This window comes from Humulus lupulus, chromosome 2 (assembly GCF_963169125.1).
Source record: "Humulus lupulus chromosome 2, drHumLupu1.1, whole genome shotgun sequence".
NCBI classification, from domain to species: domain Eukaryota; kingdom Viridiplantae; phylum Streptophyta; class Magnoliopsida; order Rosales; family Cannabaceae; genus Humulus; species Humulus lupulus.
In genome coordinates, this window is record NC_084794.1 from 284,399,908 (window position 1) to 284,419,978 (window position 20,071).

At 32.2% G+C, this 20,071-nt stretch overlaps 2 protein-coding genes across 2 annotated transcripts; one reads left to right on the forward strand and one right to left on the reverse strand.

Moving 5' to 3' along the window:
• Nucleotides 1-5,313: 5,313 nt before the first annotated feature.
• Nucleotides 5,314-8,386, forward strand: LOC133819587 (gibberellin 2-beta-dioxygenase 2-like). The gene is made up of 3 exons (XM_062252869.1): nt 5,314-5,795; nt 7,139-7,529; nt 8,044-8,386. Exons 1-3 carry the CDS (start codon nt 5,407-5,409, stop codon nt 8,317-8,319), a joined length of 1,056 nt encoding a protein of 351 aa, XP_062108853.1. The 5' UTR covers nt 5,314-5,406; the 3' UTR covers nt 8,320-8,386.
• Nucleotides 8,387-8,707: 321 nt separating this feature from the next.
• Nucleotides 8,708-12,041, reverse strand: LOC133819586 (alkaline/neutral invertase A, mitochondrial). The gene is made up of 6 exons (XM_062252868.1): nt 10,884-12,041; nt 10,601-10,766; nt 10,248-10,459; nt 9,631-10,124; nt 9,441-9,489; nt 8,708-9,327 (listed from the first exon to the last, which is right to left on the reverse strand). Exons 1-6 carry the CDS (start codon nt 11,721-11,723, stop codon nt 9,001-9,003), a joined length of 2,088 nt encoding a protein of 695 aa, XP_062108852.1. The 5' UTR covers nt 11,724-12,041; the 3' UTR covers nt 8,708-9,000.
• Nucleotides 12,042-20,071: the final 8,030 nt, after the last annotated feature.

Here is a 20,071-nt window from a genome sequence, read left to right on the forward strand (position 1 = left end):
TATGTTTCAGCCTAGGAGTCAAAGAGAAGTACCGCAACACTTTGTGGCTGACTTTTTTCCCCTTTGTGTCTTTGTCAACCCATCGGCTCTCACCACATACAGGACAACTCTGTTTTTTGGAATTCTCCTTCTAGAACAAACAACATTCATACTTGCAAGCATGAATTGATTTATAACCTAACCCTAACTTCCTAATTTTTTCATAGACTCATAGTATAAAGCTAGAATCTTATTCTCCTTCTGGAATGAAAATTTCATAAACTTCAAAAGTTCATTAAAAAAATTATTTGTCCATTTATTCATAACCTTCATGTGCATCATCTTCACCAAGAAGTTCAATGAAGACAACCAAGTACAACCAGGGTATAACTCAGCTTTGACCTTTTGAAACCGGTAATCAAATTGATTCTCAGCACTATTGCCACCACCATCTTCGTTAGTGTCTTGTTCACCAATAACATCATTGATGATGTCAATCATCTCATCATTCATTAGAGCCCTGTCGTCCACTACTGGAGGCATATCAACTTCACCATGGTAGGTCCACTTCACATATCGCTGCAGAAACCCATATCTGTGTATGTGAGCCTCCACCACATCTAGTTTCTGACTCATCATATTGACACACTGAACACATGGGCACCTGACTTCTCCCGAAGCATTCACATGATTCTTGGCCATTTTTATAAATGCTTGAAGACCATTCCAAAACTCATGAGAGTTATGTCGTCTATTAGTTATCCAACTATTGTCAATTGTCATAACTCATTCAAGTGGAAAATAAGTTATCATAATGTGATAATCATAAAAAACTATATTTATTTGCTAATAATTTTTTTATCACCAACGCACTGATTTTTTTAAGTAAATTATGAAATCTTATGAATAAATTATTAAATTTTATGAATATATATTATCAAATTTTATTATAATTTTCACTTTTTTATTTTTTTTAAAATAACAATAATTTTTTATTATTTTAATTTTAAGAGTAAAGTTAACTTAATTGTCTATTTTATCTACATATATTATCAAATTTTATGAATATATTATAAAATTAAATAAATAAATATTTAATTATAAATTTATTAAATTACCATTAAAGATTATTATTTTAATTTTTACTTATTTTATAAAAAAATATTAATAAAGTTTTATACTTGTAAAATTATTATTTTAATTTACACTTTATAATTTTTTAATTAATTTTTATTAATTGCTTTAAAATTTATTAATTAAAAAATTTAATCGCACTAACTTTAAAACTATTTTGTAATGTTTAGTTTTTCTAAGACAGCATAACGATAGAATCTAACCTATCCCAAAATTTAAAATCTGTATAAAAACTAAAAAAACCAGTCACAGAGCATACATATATTATAAACATCTAATCATATTAATCTAACCTACCACACAATTTAAAAATATAATTCACGTTCACATTTATATACATATAGACATATTCACATTTATATGTGTATACACATATCTAACCTATCATACATTTTTTTATAACATAACTTTTAATTAAATTAAATTAACATAAAACAAAATTAAAAATCACAAATATAATTAAATCTCTAAAATGAAAAACAAATTCAACGCTATCTAAAATAACCAATTACACAATTAAAAACATAATTTAACCATTAATCAATCACAAAATATTTATAAAAAAAATTACCCAAGGCTCGGGTTGGAGGGTTATCCAAAGGCAAAGGCTCGAGATGACAATGATCCACTACAATCTGAAGAAAAAAAATCAAAAACTCATTTCTACTAAATACAAAATACAAACATATATTAAGAAAAATAATACATATTAAATGGTATAATAGCGAGGAAAAGAGTTTAGATTACCAAACCTTGGGAGAATAAGGCCAAAATCGGGCTGGGACGCCCTTGGAGCGGCGAGGTGCAGCGGAGGCAAGTGGAACCGTCTCTGGTCTTCACCCAAAAAAATTCCAGAAAATGAAGAAGAAGGCTTGGATTGGTGGATATATCGCCTGACTCTATAACGACGACATGTTGTCACTATACAATACACGCACCATTTCAGTTACCAAACATGGACCATATAGCGACGACATAGAGAATGAAACAGTACACGCACCGTTTGAATTATCAATCACGAACCCTATAGCGACGACATAACCAGTGAAATTTTGACTAAAATTTTTGGTGGTCTACTTTCCCTCTGTTTTTTTGGGAGCTATAGCGACGACATGTTGTCGCTATACACTAAAATTTAACTGCTAACTAGATTAAATGGGTCTCTATAGCGACGTCATGGAGTGAACATTGACAACCAACTTTTGGCGGTCAAGTTCCCTCCATACCCTATAGCGACAACAACATGTCGTTGCTATAGACAAATATATTTCCCTCTTTTTTTCGATGAGAACTCTACGGCGACGACATGTCATCACTGTAGAGTCAGTTCTCGCCTCTTGTTCCCTCCAAATTCTTGGTACCCTACAGCGATGACATGTCGTCACTATAGGATACTAGGAATTTGGATGGCCTAGTCATGTGTTGTTGACGGCCCTACAGCGACGACATGTCGTCGCTATAGCTTATTCATTTTAATATATTAAAAAAATGAATTTTTCGTGGATTTTGACTACATACAGCGACGACTTAAGAGTCGTCGCAATAGATGTCATCGATGTAGAGCCTTTTTCTTGTAGTGTCGCGTGGTAGTTTGGAATATTAGGAACTCTGTTTTTGGCACACAAAATTATCTATAATTTCTCGAAAATGTCCACGAGATTTTCCATAATTACAGAACATTGTCATGTAAAAAATTGGGTCATGACTTATTCACATTTGTGAAACTGGAGCGTGACATACCTATACAACAAAAAATTATTAAGAAGTATATATCAAAATAGTTTTTAGTTTTTTAGTATAAATAAAATAAAGGAGTGTACAAAAAATTTTATACATCTGGGTAATTTTATATGAAATGAAAATTAAAAATGGGTGTTTATTTTAGAAAAATATGAGAAGGATAAATATACATATAAAAAAATATTGATAGTTTTATGAGATATTCTGCCATAAAGCAAAGTTTTTGATATTTCGAACCACCACGTGTGCAAAAAAAATAAACCTAGTTTCAACACACTAAATTAACTAGAATTTCTCAAAAGCGTACAGGAGGGTTGTTGTAACTATGCGACTTATCCACGTGTATAAAATTGGATTGTGTCGTACAAATACAACAAAAATTGGATAATTCATTATCCAATTTTTTTTACATGACGATGTTTGTTGTAGTTGTGAAGACCCTCCTGGACGTTTTCAAAAAATTATGGATAATTTGGTGTGTCAAAAACAGAATTCATGATATTGTGAATGACCAAGCAAAAAAAAAAATCAATCCTATTTTCAGCACTCTAATTTATTTAGAATTTCCCAAAAACGTATTGAAGGGTTGCAGTAACTACAATGAATCCTGTTATGTAAAAAAATTAGTTCATGACTTATCCACATATGTGAAACTGTAATGTGTCATACCAGTTCATCAAAAATTGGGTCTTGTCCTATTTTGACAAGTTGGTCCCCCAAACTTTTTTTATTGTAAATTAATCCCTAAACTAACAGAAAAATAGTGAATTAACAGCGGGGGACTATCAATGCCAAAAAAATTAAAATTGGAGGACCAATTTGTGAAAAATAGAAGTTAGAGGACAAATTTGCCAAAATATGTATAATTTAAGGACATGCAATATAAATAAGCCTTTTATATGACACTTATAAAAAAACAAATATGTATGCCAAAAAGGAGTACACCAATGTACCTCTTTTAGATGGTGCCCTCTAGAATTTGCCTACTACTTTATAAAGATCTCAAATACTTTTTACTTAAACTTCTTTAATTTCACATTTTTCTTTATTCAAAGTCAACTTTTCTTTCATACACGTTTTATCAAAAGATATATATAGTGAAATCAGCATTAATGAAATTAATATGTATTATGATAGTAAAGAAAATTGATGTTGGATATTCCTAAGAGTTGGAAGAATTATAGAAGTTTTACCGAAAAATGAGTTTGAAAATAGAAAGAAAGAATGTGTATTCCCCCTCCCTTTTCAATTTAATATATATATTTTTTTATTTTGGCCATTGAAAAAGGTGCAAGACTGTGGACTTGCATGGAAATGCAAACCCACACGAAAGAAAGAAAGAAACCCATTGCATCTTTAGTGGTCAACAAACCAATTTTCTTAATTACGATTAATTTTTGGTGGGAGATTAGGTGCTCCTAATTAATATTCCTTCTTGAAGTTCATCCACTTCATTATGGTTACCACATTTTAGGACACATAAATAGTATATTTACTTCAAGGGTTGATCAATTATTGGGTCATTTGTGTTGGACCATATCATATCATATACATATACACATATATATACATATGTTTATATGTATCTTGTTTAGAGGGCGTGTTAGGGAAAATGGGCCAATGTTTATTGAGATGGGAAGTAAAGTTGGTATCTTGAAAGATGTGTACTCTCATCAACTAAAGCCTATAAATTTGATTCTCTACGTGGAAACCCAAATCCAGAAACTTACACCACTCTTCACATTAGAGGTCAGCACTCTTGGCCAATGGTCTATAAAGGTGTTATATATATATAAATATTGTATAATAAGGTTGTTATATTTGTGTGTATGCACTTTTCTAGTTGCCTTTTTTATTATAAAACTATATAATAAAACCAAGGCATTGTCAATGAGACAGATTAGGTAAAAATTTAATTTTTTTAATCTTTTTTTTTAGATTTACAAATAAGGTTTTAACTTTCAAAAGGCCTTAAAAAGTCATAAAAATATGTTGAGCCGCCGTGGTGGATGTGGAAATTACTATGGAGGGTTAAGTGAGTAGATGTGAAAATTTACGGTGGTTACTTGGAGATGAAGCATAGAATATATTGGATGAGTTAATTGAGAATAATAAGGTTAATACAATTAATATAATATAAAGAGAATATTAATGAAACATATAAAGTGAGACTGGTTGGAAAATTCAAGTCAATGAAAAAATAGTCAATGCTCTTGTAAGACAGCAATCCGCTATTCTTAAATGCTAGTTGTACTTTACCCAAAAGTCTACGATTCCTATCACTTCAATGTATATATAATTAATTTTTTTAAAAGAAAAGTCTTATAAATTAATATATTAATGTAATAATATTTATAATCCAATCCCTTCACATAGATTCTCTCTTTCTCTTTCTTCTTCTCGAGCATATATACCCCATCATCACCCACTCCTCAAAACTCCCCACCGCAACACCAACAAGTTACCCTCATTTTCTCACCAAGTTTCCCTCTCACTTTCTCTCTAGCCAAACACACAGCTACTACTAGTAGTAGTACTACTACTTCAACTACAATGGTATTAGCCACTCCAAACCCAATTCTCCGAGGAGAGAAAATCGATGCCAATATTGAGCTTCCAACCATTGATCTTTTGGGAGAAAGAAAAGAAGTTAGTAGGCAAATAGTTAAGGCTTGTGAAGAGTTTGGTTTCTTTAAGATTATAAACCATGGTGTCCCACATGATGTTATATCAAAAATGGAGGAAGAAAGCCTTAGTTTCTTTTCCAAACCAGAGGCCCAAAAAAAACAAGCTGGCCCCGCTAACCCTTATGGCTATGGATGCAAGACCATTGGCTTTAATGGAGATATGGGTGAGGTTGAGTACATTCTCCTTAACACCAACCCTAACTCCATTGCTCATTATTCCAATACCATCTCCAATAATAACCCTACTAAATTCAGGTAATAACTATAAATATCTATTCTTTTCCATTTATATATATATATATGTACTACCCTTCTATACATGTATATCTATTCTATAGTTGATGATGCTCTTCATGTTTTGTAATTTTTTGCATGTTTTACTTTTACCTTCCTCTACATATATAATTATTGGTTTGGAATATTATATATATATATGTATATCGGTCTCTATAGTGCTTAACATCTTTCCATTGAAACTATTTAGTTATGTACTTGTGATTGTGTAGCTATAGTTATATACTATGTTAGATGTATAAGCTTTATGTACGTGCAAATATACTGACCCTGTATGTTAGAGTAGAATGTAGTACTTTTTGACAAATTGATTGTGATCGATCGGTGCATGCAGTTCAAATTCCGATGAAATTAAAATTCAAACCTTTTTTCAAATAATCATGGACTCAATTTCATGTGCTTGGTTCAATTGAAATAGAATAGTATATTTGTGTTGGTATGTTGGAACCTTATTTTTTCAAGAATTTTCTTCTACTGTACTATTGATTTGTAACATTGTATACAGTGAAATTTGTTGTGTACGAAAACACTAAGAATAATTTTTAAGCGTAGAAGTTTGATTTGGTTTTTGCATGGAAATAGCAGTGATATGAAAACATATATATGTACAAACAAAGATCTCATTAATCAAACAAGTCATTTCACTAAACTTGTTTAAGAGCATATAAAATTTATAAATAAGTGGCACATTTACTAACTCCATATAGTACTAGTGATATTATGCAATTATATAGCAGTGCATCTGAGAAGAGACTCAATATTCTCGTCCACGAATGTCTTTTTCAAAATACTATTATTATTATTATGATTATGTTTTCAAAAAACATCCCCCCCTGATCTTATTTTATTTCATTTAAGCTATGTGTAGATATTTGGTTATTTTTCATTTGTTTAATCAAATATAAACTTAGAAAGTAGTCATCTGGTAGGGCTGAAGCCAGTACAACGTACTGTCACATAAACAGATTGAGAATCTGAATGACTAGTCAGTGTTAAATCAACAAGGTCCAATCAAATCACAACTGAATAAATAAATATACTGATTTTTTTTTTTTAATAAAAAAATGTAAATGTGATCGTGATATACTACCATCGTTAGAAAATCTTAATAAAAGAGAGACCCACCTCTCTCCTCTCCAGCTCTACTTCACTCAAAATATGTAGAGAAGGGTACTCAGCAAAATGGATGGTCATGGGAGCATATAGTAAAAACGTACTATGTCACTGACTACACAGTTCTATGTATGTAGATGTGTATGTGTGTATATAATAATTTTTGTGTTTGTGTATTTGTAAAATGACAGCTCTGCAGTGAGTTGGTACATTGAAGCAGTTAAGGGATTGGCATGTGAGATATTGGATCTGATGGCTAATGGGCTTAGTGTGTCAGACACAAAGCTCTTCAGTAGACTCATCAAGGACTCTGACAATGACTCCCTATTCAGGCTCAATCACTACCCTAGCAGCAACAGCAACAACAACGACTATGGCTCTAAGGACATGAACAGGTCATCACCTATGGCCACTTGTGATCGCTATAAAGTGGGGTTTGGGGAGCATTCTGACCCTCAGATCTTGACTCTTTTGAGATCAAACGATGTGGGTGGTCTTCAGATTTCTCTAGAGGATAAGGTGTGGGTCCCGGTCCCACCTGACCCCTTGGCCTTTTGGGTTAATGTGGGTGACGTGTTACAGGTACTCTTCTTCTTCTCTTTCTCTTCTTTTTCTCTCATTGTGTCTCGGTAGTAATCATAACAGTCCTAAAAAAGGTGACATGGGAGATGTATAGTTAGGGAGATAAGGGTTGGAACTGACTGAAATCAATGTGAAAAGTGAGGAGTAGTCACTGCTCATAAACTGACTTGAGGGCTTTGATGGGGTAAGCAAAAAGTGACCCCACTTTTGATTCTTCTAACCAATTGGAACCATGCTTTTTTTCTTTTTGTTGGGAACTGGGATTTTTAGATTGGATGACTAACTATCCTTTCGGACCAAATATATACATAAACAGTTTTATGTTTGCTATATTTGGTTACATGCTTCAAATATTTTAACCCCCCCATTATTGAATAGATGAATGTGTGTGTGAGTACTTACTTTTAATAACACTATGTTCTATGTTGTGTATGTGTGTTTTTTTTAATGTCTGTGAGTACTTACTGACTTTTAATAACACTATGCATGTTGTGTGTGTGTGTGTTTTTTTTAGGCCTTGACAAATGGAAGATTTATGAGTGTGAGACATAGAGCTTTGGTATCCAATAACAACTCGTATAACAGGACTAGAATGTCAATGGCTTTCTTTGCGGCTCCACCCCTAAATGCTTGTGTTAGTGCTCCAAAAGAAATGGTCACAGCCGAGAAGCCTCGTCTATATAGGCCATTCACTTGGGCTGAATATAAGAGGACTACATACTCTTTACGCCTTGGGGATAGTAGACTTAATCTCTTTAAAATAGGCAAAGATCATCAAGCCTCTTTATAATAATATAGCCTGATATTATGTTATAGTTATTAATGTTTATGTTGTTTTTATTGGAGGGTTTGGTTCAGTTCCTTGTAGGGTATTTTGTTAATGTTTTTTAATATTTTGCCTAAAGATTTTTGCTCTTCACATGGAGATATCCGAGTGGAATCTGTAAGTAGATATGGGAAATCTTGTTTGTACACCGAGTTAGTGGTCGAGCTCTTTCATGGACAAATTCTGTTAAGATTTTACAAAGTACCTTACGTTTCTGATAAAACACATTGATATATCGACAAATATCACAACCCATAACTGTACCAATTTGTATATTCATATGACCAAAATGGTCCATGAACTTGTGTTGAGACATTTCCCAAAACCCCACATGTTTATAAACATCAGTTGATATCGTAAAAAAGTAAAGTACATTTATTTATGAATATGAAAGTGAAACTATGTCATTGGGCTACAAGGCTTACAATTCCAATCCCAATTGGGAATAATCCAAACAAATGAGTTAGAAGGCTTATCTAAAATGTAGCCTTCTAAATGCAATCGGCAAGTAACTAAGCAATTATAATGCGGAATACATATTTTACATTCATATTGGCAGCTTGGTCAGCTTAATACTAGAAAGTAAGAAACTAAGAAATTAATGTGTCTTTTTTGTCATACTACACAGCAGCTAAGGTGGTGACATTACAGCAGATTCTGAGATCTGGAACCGAAGCGTGAACACTTCCTTCGACTGGTTTTGTTAAGTCCGCAGACACAACTCTCAAGTAAGTCATAATCTTCATCCCAAAACAACAATGCTGCCTTCTCTGGGTTCTCCAGAAGCATTTTTGAGGCTAGAAAACCAGCAATTGTCCATGTTTGGCGAAGCCGAGCTTGTTTGCCTATGAATCTTCCACTTCTTGTGTCATAGTATTCAGGCCACTGATCCTCAGCTAGTCTATCCTCTGCCAAATCAACTGCCTTTCGTGCTAATTCTGGCCTCCCCATTTTGATGCACGCCAATGTAAACTAACATTTAAAAATGGCAATTGAACAAATCAGATAAATACTTATATCAACGTAACAATTTACACTAAAGCATTTTAAAAATTGGAAATTTAAAAAGACAAAAATGCCCTTACCTGCCACAGGAGTGTAGGCCAAGACCCACCATTGTGATATGACCACGGGCTGCAAGCAAAGAATATTTTATCATTTATTGAAAAACTAATACAATCACATATATTAAACCACTAAAAGAAACAAGGCCGGTTGATCGAGCAACGAAGCATAACATCTGTGAAACGTAAGTAAACCTTAAAAGATACTCACGTATTCTTTGGGTCAGCGCCAGTGACTATACGCCATTCTTCACTCTCCATTGCAGGGTAGCAAATCTTGAGAGGCATTTGTGCCACAAGATCATCCCATTTGTTCTCAATCAAATTTAAAATGCCCTCGTTCTGTTTTTGGGTACCCAAGGATGAAACAATAGACCAAAGATTTCCCAGTGTGAAGAACCTGAAGTCCATATGAGCAGGCTGAAGATTGCCAATAAGGTAGCCACCATCTTCAGGAATCCAATCAACTAGCCATGAAGGAATTTGATCTGGATAGATATTGAACTTGTTGATAGCATCTGTGGAATACTCCTCGGTGTTGTAACGATAAATCTCATTGATCTTCTTCATATCAACCCAATAGTATTCTCTGATGTGAAACGAGAGCGCACTGAGTCGATTATTGACTGCAGCCACTAAATTTTTAGTATTATCATTCACAATAAGCATCTCACGAGAGCATCGCAGAGCTGAGTAGAACAAAGCCTGTAAAACAAGTTCCTTTTAAGCACACTTAAACTAAACATAACAATATAACCAATTAAGATAAGAACACTATTCATTGAAATGAAAAAGTAAAGACTCAACAAGCTCATTGTTTCAACATACCTGAATTTCTAGAGGATGCCCATGAATCCCCATCCGCCTATCAATCATGCAGGAACCATCCGTGACTAAGAGAGTGGGAAACATGTCAAAGCCATCAGTCAAACACAGGTTAAGAATCAATCTTATACCTGTCTGGACATCAACCCTCTCTTGCAATGAATAGTCCCCTGTGATTTTTCCATATGCCCTCAGCAAAATAATCCACCATAACCCTATCAAAATGATGGAAATAAAGTTTAGGTTCCCTTATTGGTGATATGCAATTTCAGTTATCAACTGCTGCAAAGTCTACTAATATCTGTGTATTAGCAGCTAAATAAGTGCAGCATTGAAGATTGGTAACGAACACATACCAGAATCAACAGGCGCAACACGACCAATTGCTGATTCACCAAAATCCGGATCCAGAACTTCCTCAAATTTTTCATCACTTCCATCAAGAGGTATAGTTCGAACTTTAAAGCTTGCGGGCATCAGCCCTTGCCCAGGGCTATGGCAGTCCACAGTCTTTTCCCAACTCTAAGAAATGATAAAGACATAAGCACTAGTAGCACCTCTTAAACAACAGCAACACCAAAATAATTGAACACAAGGTACCGAAATAAGTAAACAAATGAGAAAGAGCCATCCACATACTTGTAATTGCAAAGTGTGAAGCAAAAAATTCTTCACAATCTCAGATTCTCCCTTGAGCAAAAAAGCAAGTGCTGATGGGACGAAATCGCGAATAAATACTTGATCATAATTGAGAGGTTGGTTGTCGGCCGGATCATTTGCAGCTACAGTTCCCACAGGATTCCCACAATAAGTGACAACTGAATCCCAAAGCAACTTCCACCCCTCTTTTTCACTCTCAGACACCTCTCTCTCAAACTTAGTCTCTTTAAAACCTTTAGAACTATCTACATCCACATTCAAGTCATTAACCTCATCATCAACCCTAGAAGACTCTTTCTCTTTCTGAATCACGTCACTAGAACCTGGCTCAATTCGATCAATCACCAAAGGCTTCACATTCAAACCACCTTGAATGTAAATCCTTTCAAAGCTTTTTTCATTAACATTAGCTTCCACCGAAGAAGAAGAAGAAGAAGATGTTGAATGGTTTCGAAAATCCGATGCTACATTTCTTACAACTAAAACCCTCCTCCTTCTTCTACAACCACTACTACTACTTCCACTAAACTTATTGCCTGTAATCCCAAGAAAATTCCTCCTAAAAACCCTAGACTGACCCCAATTTGAACCGGAATCAGTAAAAGCCCTCCGGTTCTGATCAGTGACACGTATGTAGCCTACAATTTGAGAATTAGAGCCACCGAATCGGCCTCCGGGGGCCGATCTCGATGAATTTTCAATAATGGAATCTTTCAATTTGGGCGAAGAAAACCCAAAAAGGGAACGACTTTTACAACCAGCTAGAATTCTACAACAAGGCTTCATTGAATGAATTCCAATACAGCTGCTGCTACTCATATTCTCAACAATTACACCCTTAAAACTATACCCAATTCTTTCTTTCAACAATCTCAAATTTTCTTCAAAAAAAATGAATAATTTCTATACAAATTTCTCTGTTAATCTTAGAACAAACAAACTAATATAAATTGTTCTTAAAAGTAGACAAATTTATATATACAATATATATGTATAGGTTCCGAAATTCCAAAAAACAGGAAAATTTTATACTTACAGTATAAGAAGACCGTTTGATCAGATCAGAGAAAACAGTTTCGATTGATAAACAGAAAAATGTGTTTTGTGTTTTGAGGTCTCTTCCCACTAGATTTTTTCTTTTATAAAAAAAACAGAGGGAAAAAGGGAAAGTTCATACGTAGAATACAAATTTAGGACAAGCAGTTGGTGTGAGATTACATTTCTGTCCCTGCACGTGCAAGGTGTTTTGAATATCTGCGATGGAAATGACGAAAATAGCCCTGGGCTTAGGTATTTTATGCGTTGGATCAGATTCTTCAACCAAAATGGGAGGGTAGAATGGTCTTATGATATTTGAATTTGGAAAAGAGTGGATAAGATCTGTCGGTGGAGGTCCGCCACTTTTGGGTCATAAAAAATGTGCGGAAATCTATAAAAACCCGAGTTTAATGTCTTTCCTTGTCTATTTTTTTAATAAAGAAATAAAGTCGTTGTCAGCTAGTCGCATAGTACACGTGTCCTGTTCTTATTCGCTTAATAGAGATTCCTACAGTTGGGATTAAATATCTAATTACGAAAGATACAATTAAACAAAAACAAAAATCTTTTTATGTAATGATATTTCTAAATTTCACTTTCAGTATTTTCTTTATAATTATATTCCCCGTAAAAAAAAATACTCCAAATTATATCGGTCGTTACTTTTTTTTTCCTATAAAATTCTAATTTTAAAAACTTACTCTTAAATTTGGTTAACATATAAATATATTGGAAGAAAAAATCAACTTAGTTTAAAAAGGAACTTATTTGATGGGAAATTACAAGAGATACAATTTTATAAGTATAGATATTTTTTTACGTGAATTGGCAAGATAATCAATAAATTATTTTTCTTAGCTAGAAAATTAATAAAATTATTTTAGGAGTTTTTTCATAAATATATTGTTTATTTTACCGTTTCTATTTTTGTTTTTCAAAAATATTATCTTAAGTTTTCAAAAATACGATTTTAAAAAAATTTAATTATAAAAATACAATTTAAAAAAAACAACTAAAAAATAATTATTAGATTACTAGACATCAATCCGCTACATATTAAAACGTTAAAAAAATCAAAATATATCTGAGAACAACTATACATAAACTTAAACAAAACAAAAAACTGCACAAAAAAATGCTAAAGTGTAAAAATTTCTCAAAAAATGTAAAACTGAAAGAAGAAAAACAAAATTTGTTAGTCCGTAAAAATATAATTTTTTTGCGAAACCAAAAAGTCTGATTGGTATAATATATGAATCTCATTTTATCATTTTAAAAACTTGAAAATAGTAGAACCTACAAGAATAACTTATTGGTAAGATGGTTTTAAAAATAAAATTCAAATCAATATTCTAATTTTGTGTTATAAAATAAAAAACAAGAAAATCACTTTTTTTCTTATTCCAAATTATTATATCATAAAATCTTACAAATTTATCATTTTTTTTATATTTTCAAATTCCCTACCAATCATATATTCAGTTTTTTAAAACTCAAAAACATTTTTTAGATACTGAAACAATTACATTTTCAAAAACATGTTTTCAAACTGTAAATTTAAATTTTTATTTGAGAAACACGCTTTTAGAAAATTGAGGGCCTTATATTTTGTAAATTTCTCATTAAACCAATTCATAATTAAGTTTAACTTGTTAAATTTTGATAAGTATTTCATTTTTGAGTGTATATTTGTTAATTTGACAAATTCAAGAGCTATCAAAATTTTGTGGCAAAATTAAAAATACATAATTTTTTTTTTCATTATGTGTAAATAAAAATTTGTGAAGAAATTTTCCAAACCTCGTTTTACAAATCCCAGTCAATTCAAAGGGCAAACATTTTATTGTCAATTTTAATTTTATTTTTCAACTTAAAATGAGATATTTCTAAATTTATTTTGAAAAGAAGAAGAAGAAGAGATGTACGAAAACGCGTGGTGGACCAACTTGATGTGTCGTAGTGAAGAAGGGTTGGGCATGTTACGTGGGTAGATGACCAAGTTGTCGCCACGTCTGAACATATCTATTTTCCATTAATTTGGGCCTAACAACGTTGGAATTTCAGAGTCACATACTAACTACGGGCCTTATTACTTGATTGAGCCCATTAATATTGCCTCATATGCATTTCATTTGTAATAATTTTTTTAATGAGGAAATTATATTTTATATGAGATGTTTTGATAGTGTGCAAAAATATAGCTTTTTTTTCAAAAATAGTTAATCTATGGGTTTTTTTAGATTTTTTACTTTTATGTGTTTATTTTCCCATATTTTTGTAAAAAAGTTGGTTTATGCGACAATTTTACTCTTAATCAAGTTTTATTAATTTGAAATGGTATGTTTGTAATTTGATTATTATTTTTTTAGCTTATTTATTTTTTATATTACTAATTTTATATTAAATTTTTCTTTGATTGTTTTACAATTTTTTTTGGTAATATGAATTGTTTTAAAAATTAATTTTTATTTATTATGAATATTTTTTTCCTTTTTTTTAGATTGTACGTTTTTTTTTTTCAAATCTTGGGTAAGGAAACTAATTACTTGTTGATCTTTGACAGTTATGTAAAAAAAATCCTAGAACTAGGTTAAATAACATGTACCAGGAGGGGTAACCAGTTATTCTGAGAGGAGTAATTTTCTGCCATAAGAGGGGCAACCAGTTACCATAAGAGGGGTGACGAGTTACTCATATTAAATATGAAAAGAAACATCAAATTTGAAGGAAAAAGAGAAAGAACACTTCATTAAAAATGAAGAATGAGTAACTATGATTTTAGTAATATAGGTAACCAGTTACCATAAAGAACCCATGAATATACGCACACCAGAATGTGAAGGTAACCAATTACCCTCATAAATATATACATAAAGAACGTGAAGGTAATCAGTTATTCATTCATGTTTTCATATTTTTATTAGTTTTCTTTCCAAATTTTAGTATTCCTATAAGTGTTACAGTAAAAAGAAATACTGAACAAATTGATTTGAATTTTTTACATATAGTGGAAAAAAACTAAAAAAAAATACAATAATAAATAAAAAATAGTAAAACAATTATGTAATGTTAAAATATATGTGTGAAAAAAATAAAAACTAAAAATTGAATGAGAAAAGAATAAGTACAAAAATGAAAAAATATGAAAAAAAAAAAAAAGAAATAATGAAGGAAAAAACAATAAAAAAAAATGCAAAGAAGAAGAAGAAAAATAATGAAAAAAATGAAAATAAAAAAAATATGAATGAAAAAATTGGTAGAAAAATATGGAAAAGGAAGAAGAAAAAAAAATGGAAGGAGAATATAATAAATACAAAAATGAAGGAAAAATTGAAGGAAAAAAAAGAAAAAAAACTAACAAAATATGAAGAAAAAAACAATACAAATGAAAAAAATAGATAAATAAATAAAAATGAAAATAATAAGAAGAATGGAAAAATGGAAATAAAAAAAGGATGAAGGAAAAAATTTGAAGAAAAAAAATGAAAAATGAAAAAATCAAAGAAAAAATAAGTAAGGAAAAAAAGAAAGAAAAAATAACTGAAATTATAATAAAAAATGAAGGAAAATTTTAAATAAAATTACCTTCAAAATCAAAGAAAACATAATTATGATAAAAAAATGTGGCATTTTCATTTTTTAATTAGCTACTAATTGTGTTTCTCATACTTTAATTTTTTCTCTAATAAATTTTCCCATATAAATTAAGAAAAATATAATTCCTATATTTTTATACATTGATGGTAAAAAGCCATATTTTTTAAAAATTCCTTTTTTTTTGTAATAATTAAGTAGCGTACCATTTTTAAGTGGCACTCTATAATACCTCAAATTTCCTAATAAGTTTTAGAACCTTGATTAGGAGGTCGGGAGGGCTATAATTGATTTATTATGATATTAAATGGTTATATGCATGTTTCTGTGAATTATATTATTATATGATAATAAATGCATGCATATGGGTGTATTTATAATTATAAGGGCATTTTGGTAATTTGACCCGTTGAGGGCGTAATTGTGTATTTTCGTACATGTGGGTGAGTTTTGGATGGTACCACATTATATGTGAATTTGTTCAAGCCTTTCGGCATGAGACGATCATGAAATGCAAGTGTTCGGTCTGGTCATAATGGGTTTAAGTTTGAGGCTCGGGTTGAGTCTCGGAGTGATTTTAATGATTAGAACATTACCGGGAATTAAAGGGTAATGGGATATGGATTATTGGTATGTGAGAATATTGAGAATAGCGGGAATTGGAGGGTGTTAATTATGATTAACGAAATAGGTGCGAAATGATGGTTTTGCACTTGGTGGCTGTTAAGGTTTTATTTTAGACTTAAGGGCATTTAGGTCTTTTCACCCTTAGAGATTGATATAAGCCATTAAGGCTGTAGAAAGAAGAGGAAAATAGAGTTTTCTTTCTCCTTCTCTCCCGTTGGTTTTTCTCCTCCATTTCTCTTTGGATTTTCAAGCTTTGTTTGAGGAATCAAGCCAAGGAACTAAGCCGGGATAAGCTAGGGTTATGCTCCACCATTGAAGAGGGTGTGTTGCTGAGATTGAGGTGAGTTTTTAGCCATTAGAACTATTGCTTTTGCTCTGTTTTCTGAGTTAAGTTCTAGTTGGTTTTTGGGTTGGAAAGTGGGGAATTGATTGGAGTTTTGGCTAGGGTTCTTGGGGTTGTGGTGCCTAGGACATGTGGAGGTGGTATTTGGGTTCATTTGGGACTTAATTTGATGTTTGGAAGATTTTGGTTTGGGTTAGAAATTGTGGAATTGAAGGAAGAGATTTATGGGCAGTTGCTGGCTGAAGGTAGCGCTACAGCGCCCAGTGTAGGGCGCTACAGCGCTACCTGCAGAGGAGGCTAGGGCGGTTTGGTTCTGAGTATAGCGCTGGGGCGCTAGGAGGGCAGCGCTGTAGCGCTACCCTGTTTCTTCAGAACCCTGTTTTGAGTGTTTTAAAGGGTTTTTGGCTCGGGGTTACAATCTTTAAGGTCCGGGATCAAATCTACTCATCGTGTGGGTATGTTTCGAGGTCCCGAGAGTGAGGTTTAGGTCAAGACCCTATCTTTGATAATTTTCATTAATCGGAGATTGTATTTGGTTATGACTAGGTGACCGCTAAAGGATTAAGGATCGATCGTTCTCAAGGGTCGTTCTTGTTCTAATTCTCGCTCGAACCGGAGGTAATAAAACTGCACCCCATATGTGACATGCATGATTGTTCTTGAGGCATGTTGATTGTGTAAATGTGGACATGGATTGATTACCGAATGCTTAGCAAATATTGCTCACTTGTGTATGGCACTGACTCATTAGTCAGAATTGGCAAAGGTGTCGGTATCAACTGTAAAGCTGTGACTCATTAGTCAGGTTCAGCAGTGGTACTAGGCACTGGTCACACAGTGCTGACTCATAAGTCAGGACGGCCTTAGCGTGTTCAACGCAAGCCAATAAAGATTAGATCTAATCGATATCTGCATTGGATAACTCAAAGTATTTAGTCGCATGGCTGTGGGTGTTGAGCCCGTGAGACTTACCCATCAGTCTCTCATCTGTTTAAGTTAGTGACTACCCATCAGTGACTCATCTGGCTAGAGCCATTGCAGGAAAGCCCAGGTAATGGTTTCGTTACACGGCTATGGGCACCGGGCCCCATAGTGACTTGTTTGACAGTCACTCATTATGGTTTAACAGAACCTCTAGTGTTAAACCACTTATCTGATTAGGATTGACTTGATAGTCATCCAATCAGGAGGGTAGGATTTCTTATCCTTGATTCCCCAGTGTTAACTGAGTTCCTTTGCATGCTTGAATAGAGCTATGTCTGCTAAGCATGCCAGATATGATTTGATATCATGATATGATTATTCATGAGCATGTTGAGTTTTCTTGCTGGGCTTCGGCTCACGAGTGCTATGTGGTGCAGGTAAAGACAAAAGAAAGCTGGACCATCCTTGAGTTGAAGAGCTTAGGTGACAATGTGTACGTATGCAGCTGCTCGACCGCCACGACTGAGGTTTGAAGGAGAAGAACTAGGGCTAAACCCTATTTTGTCGCTTAGATCGGCCAGTTGTAAATATTTTTCTGTAATAGACCTTTAAAATATATTTTTGGGATCCCAATGTATATAGTAATCGTTCTAATGAAACGTTACATCTTAACCAAAATTTTTAATCTCTAAACCGCTAATCATACTTAGTTACACGTTTTTGGCCAAATGACTCGATTAGCGAGTTTAGTACTGTTTGCAATGTGCACCGTAACAGTCCCTGGAGTTTAGGGCATTACACACTCTCTCATTTCTAGCCATATTTTGAAATTTTTTCTTTTTATATCCCGTATTTTAGTTACTATTTTTGTTATAACATTTTTTCTACTCAAACATTCACAACACAGTTTACTTTTCAAGTGGTACTATAGAAAATGTGATTATAAAAATAGGTAATATCAAACTAAATATATTCAGTAGCTATTTTTGGTTAATTAATCTTAAAAGTAGGCACTTTTCAAGTTATTCCTATTTTTATTTTTTGGCAATGTTCATTTGTAATAATTAGTTGCAGGATAATAAGATATAACTAAAAGTTATAATATAAATAAATACGTATGCTAATGAGAAAATTAAAACTATTATGGCAAGGTTTTAGATATTTGGAAATTTTGTGCTGTAAGAATTTTTTTTTGGGAAGAGGGTGGTGATTTTTTTTTAATTAAATATATGGAGATTTGAATTCTCATATTTTTGTATTTTTATTTTTTGTTTACCATGTACATTATGTTAAAGTGTGTAAGTAAGTATTTAGGATTAGTTTTAAGAGTATTTATGAAAAAATTTATATGTTTTTATTGAACCTTACTTTTTTATATTATTTTTTAAATTTATTTTCTCCTCCTCCCGTATTAGTATGTTACTAACCCATATTTAGAACACCTTTTCTTCTTCGACTTCGAACTTCTCTATAGCTAACTACCAAAGTACACGACAAAAAATATTTTTTTATTTAATATTTTTTTTTCTTTTTACTCAATCATGCTTTGAATCTTGTTCATTGATGTTTTTGTGCTTCATTTTCACATCTAGGTTTTTATTCCCTTCTTGTTTAGTTATTGGTAACCAATTGTTTTTTTATTACTGAAAAAATTAGTTACTAGGTACCACTCTAGAAAAGTAATAAATCGTTATTGTGACATCCATTTCAAATTGAAAATTTAACTTAATATTGTTTGGAAGCCTCTTTTCCTAACTGAAATTAGATATCGATAGATTTTGCTAATGGATACCACAAAATCTATGAAATTAATTTGAACATGTTGTGACCTCTTTTGTCAATGGTTACCATGGCAACTGGCTCTTGTGACCTCTTTTGTCAATTTTTTGTAACTAAAAAAATCAATTTATTCAAAATTTAACTCAATATTATATGTAAGCCTCATTTGTTTTACTGGAAGTAGAGATCATGGGCGGTTTGAAAATATAAGTAACATAACCGGCTACTTGATTACTTATAATTGATAACATTTTCCAAAGTTTGTGTCGTGTTTTCTAGATTTTAAAAATTCAAATAAATATACATTTTTCATATTCCATGGTTGTAAATCCTAAAATTTGCATATTTTATAGAAATATCTTTTTAATTAAAAGATCATTTTTACTTTCCTTTTTTTGTGATTTTCGGAATATCACTTTCTCATTCTTATGATTTTCGGATTATTTAGCTTAATTTTATCACAATTTGATTATAAAGAGAAGATATCTTGTTTATTTAAAGCAAATATTCAATACTTACTCAAAGTCGTTTCTGGAATATTTGACTTTAAATTTTCGTGCAGCTCAAGATAATAAAATTAAGGAAAATGAATCTTTGATGTCATTAATTATTATTTCTATCTTGAGCATTTTGATCCGATACAGGTCTTAGCTGTCTCCACCAAAATCGTATCTGTCGGATCAGCATCTTCTAAAAAAGACAATTCTTCATTAATCAAGAATATCTTCAAATATTCTTGCATTCATTAGGAGATTCTTTCTCAGCCTTTATGAGCACAAAATAGACTCTACAAATAGGTCTATAAGGCTTTGAGAAAAAGTGAATTCATTGGTGCATAATTTGTGAGTGCATTGTAATATTT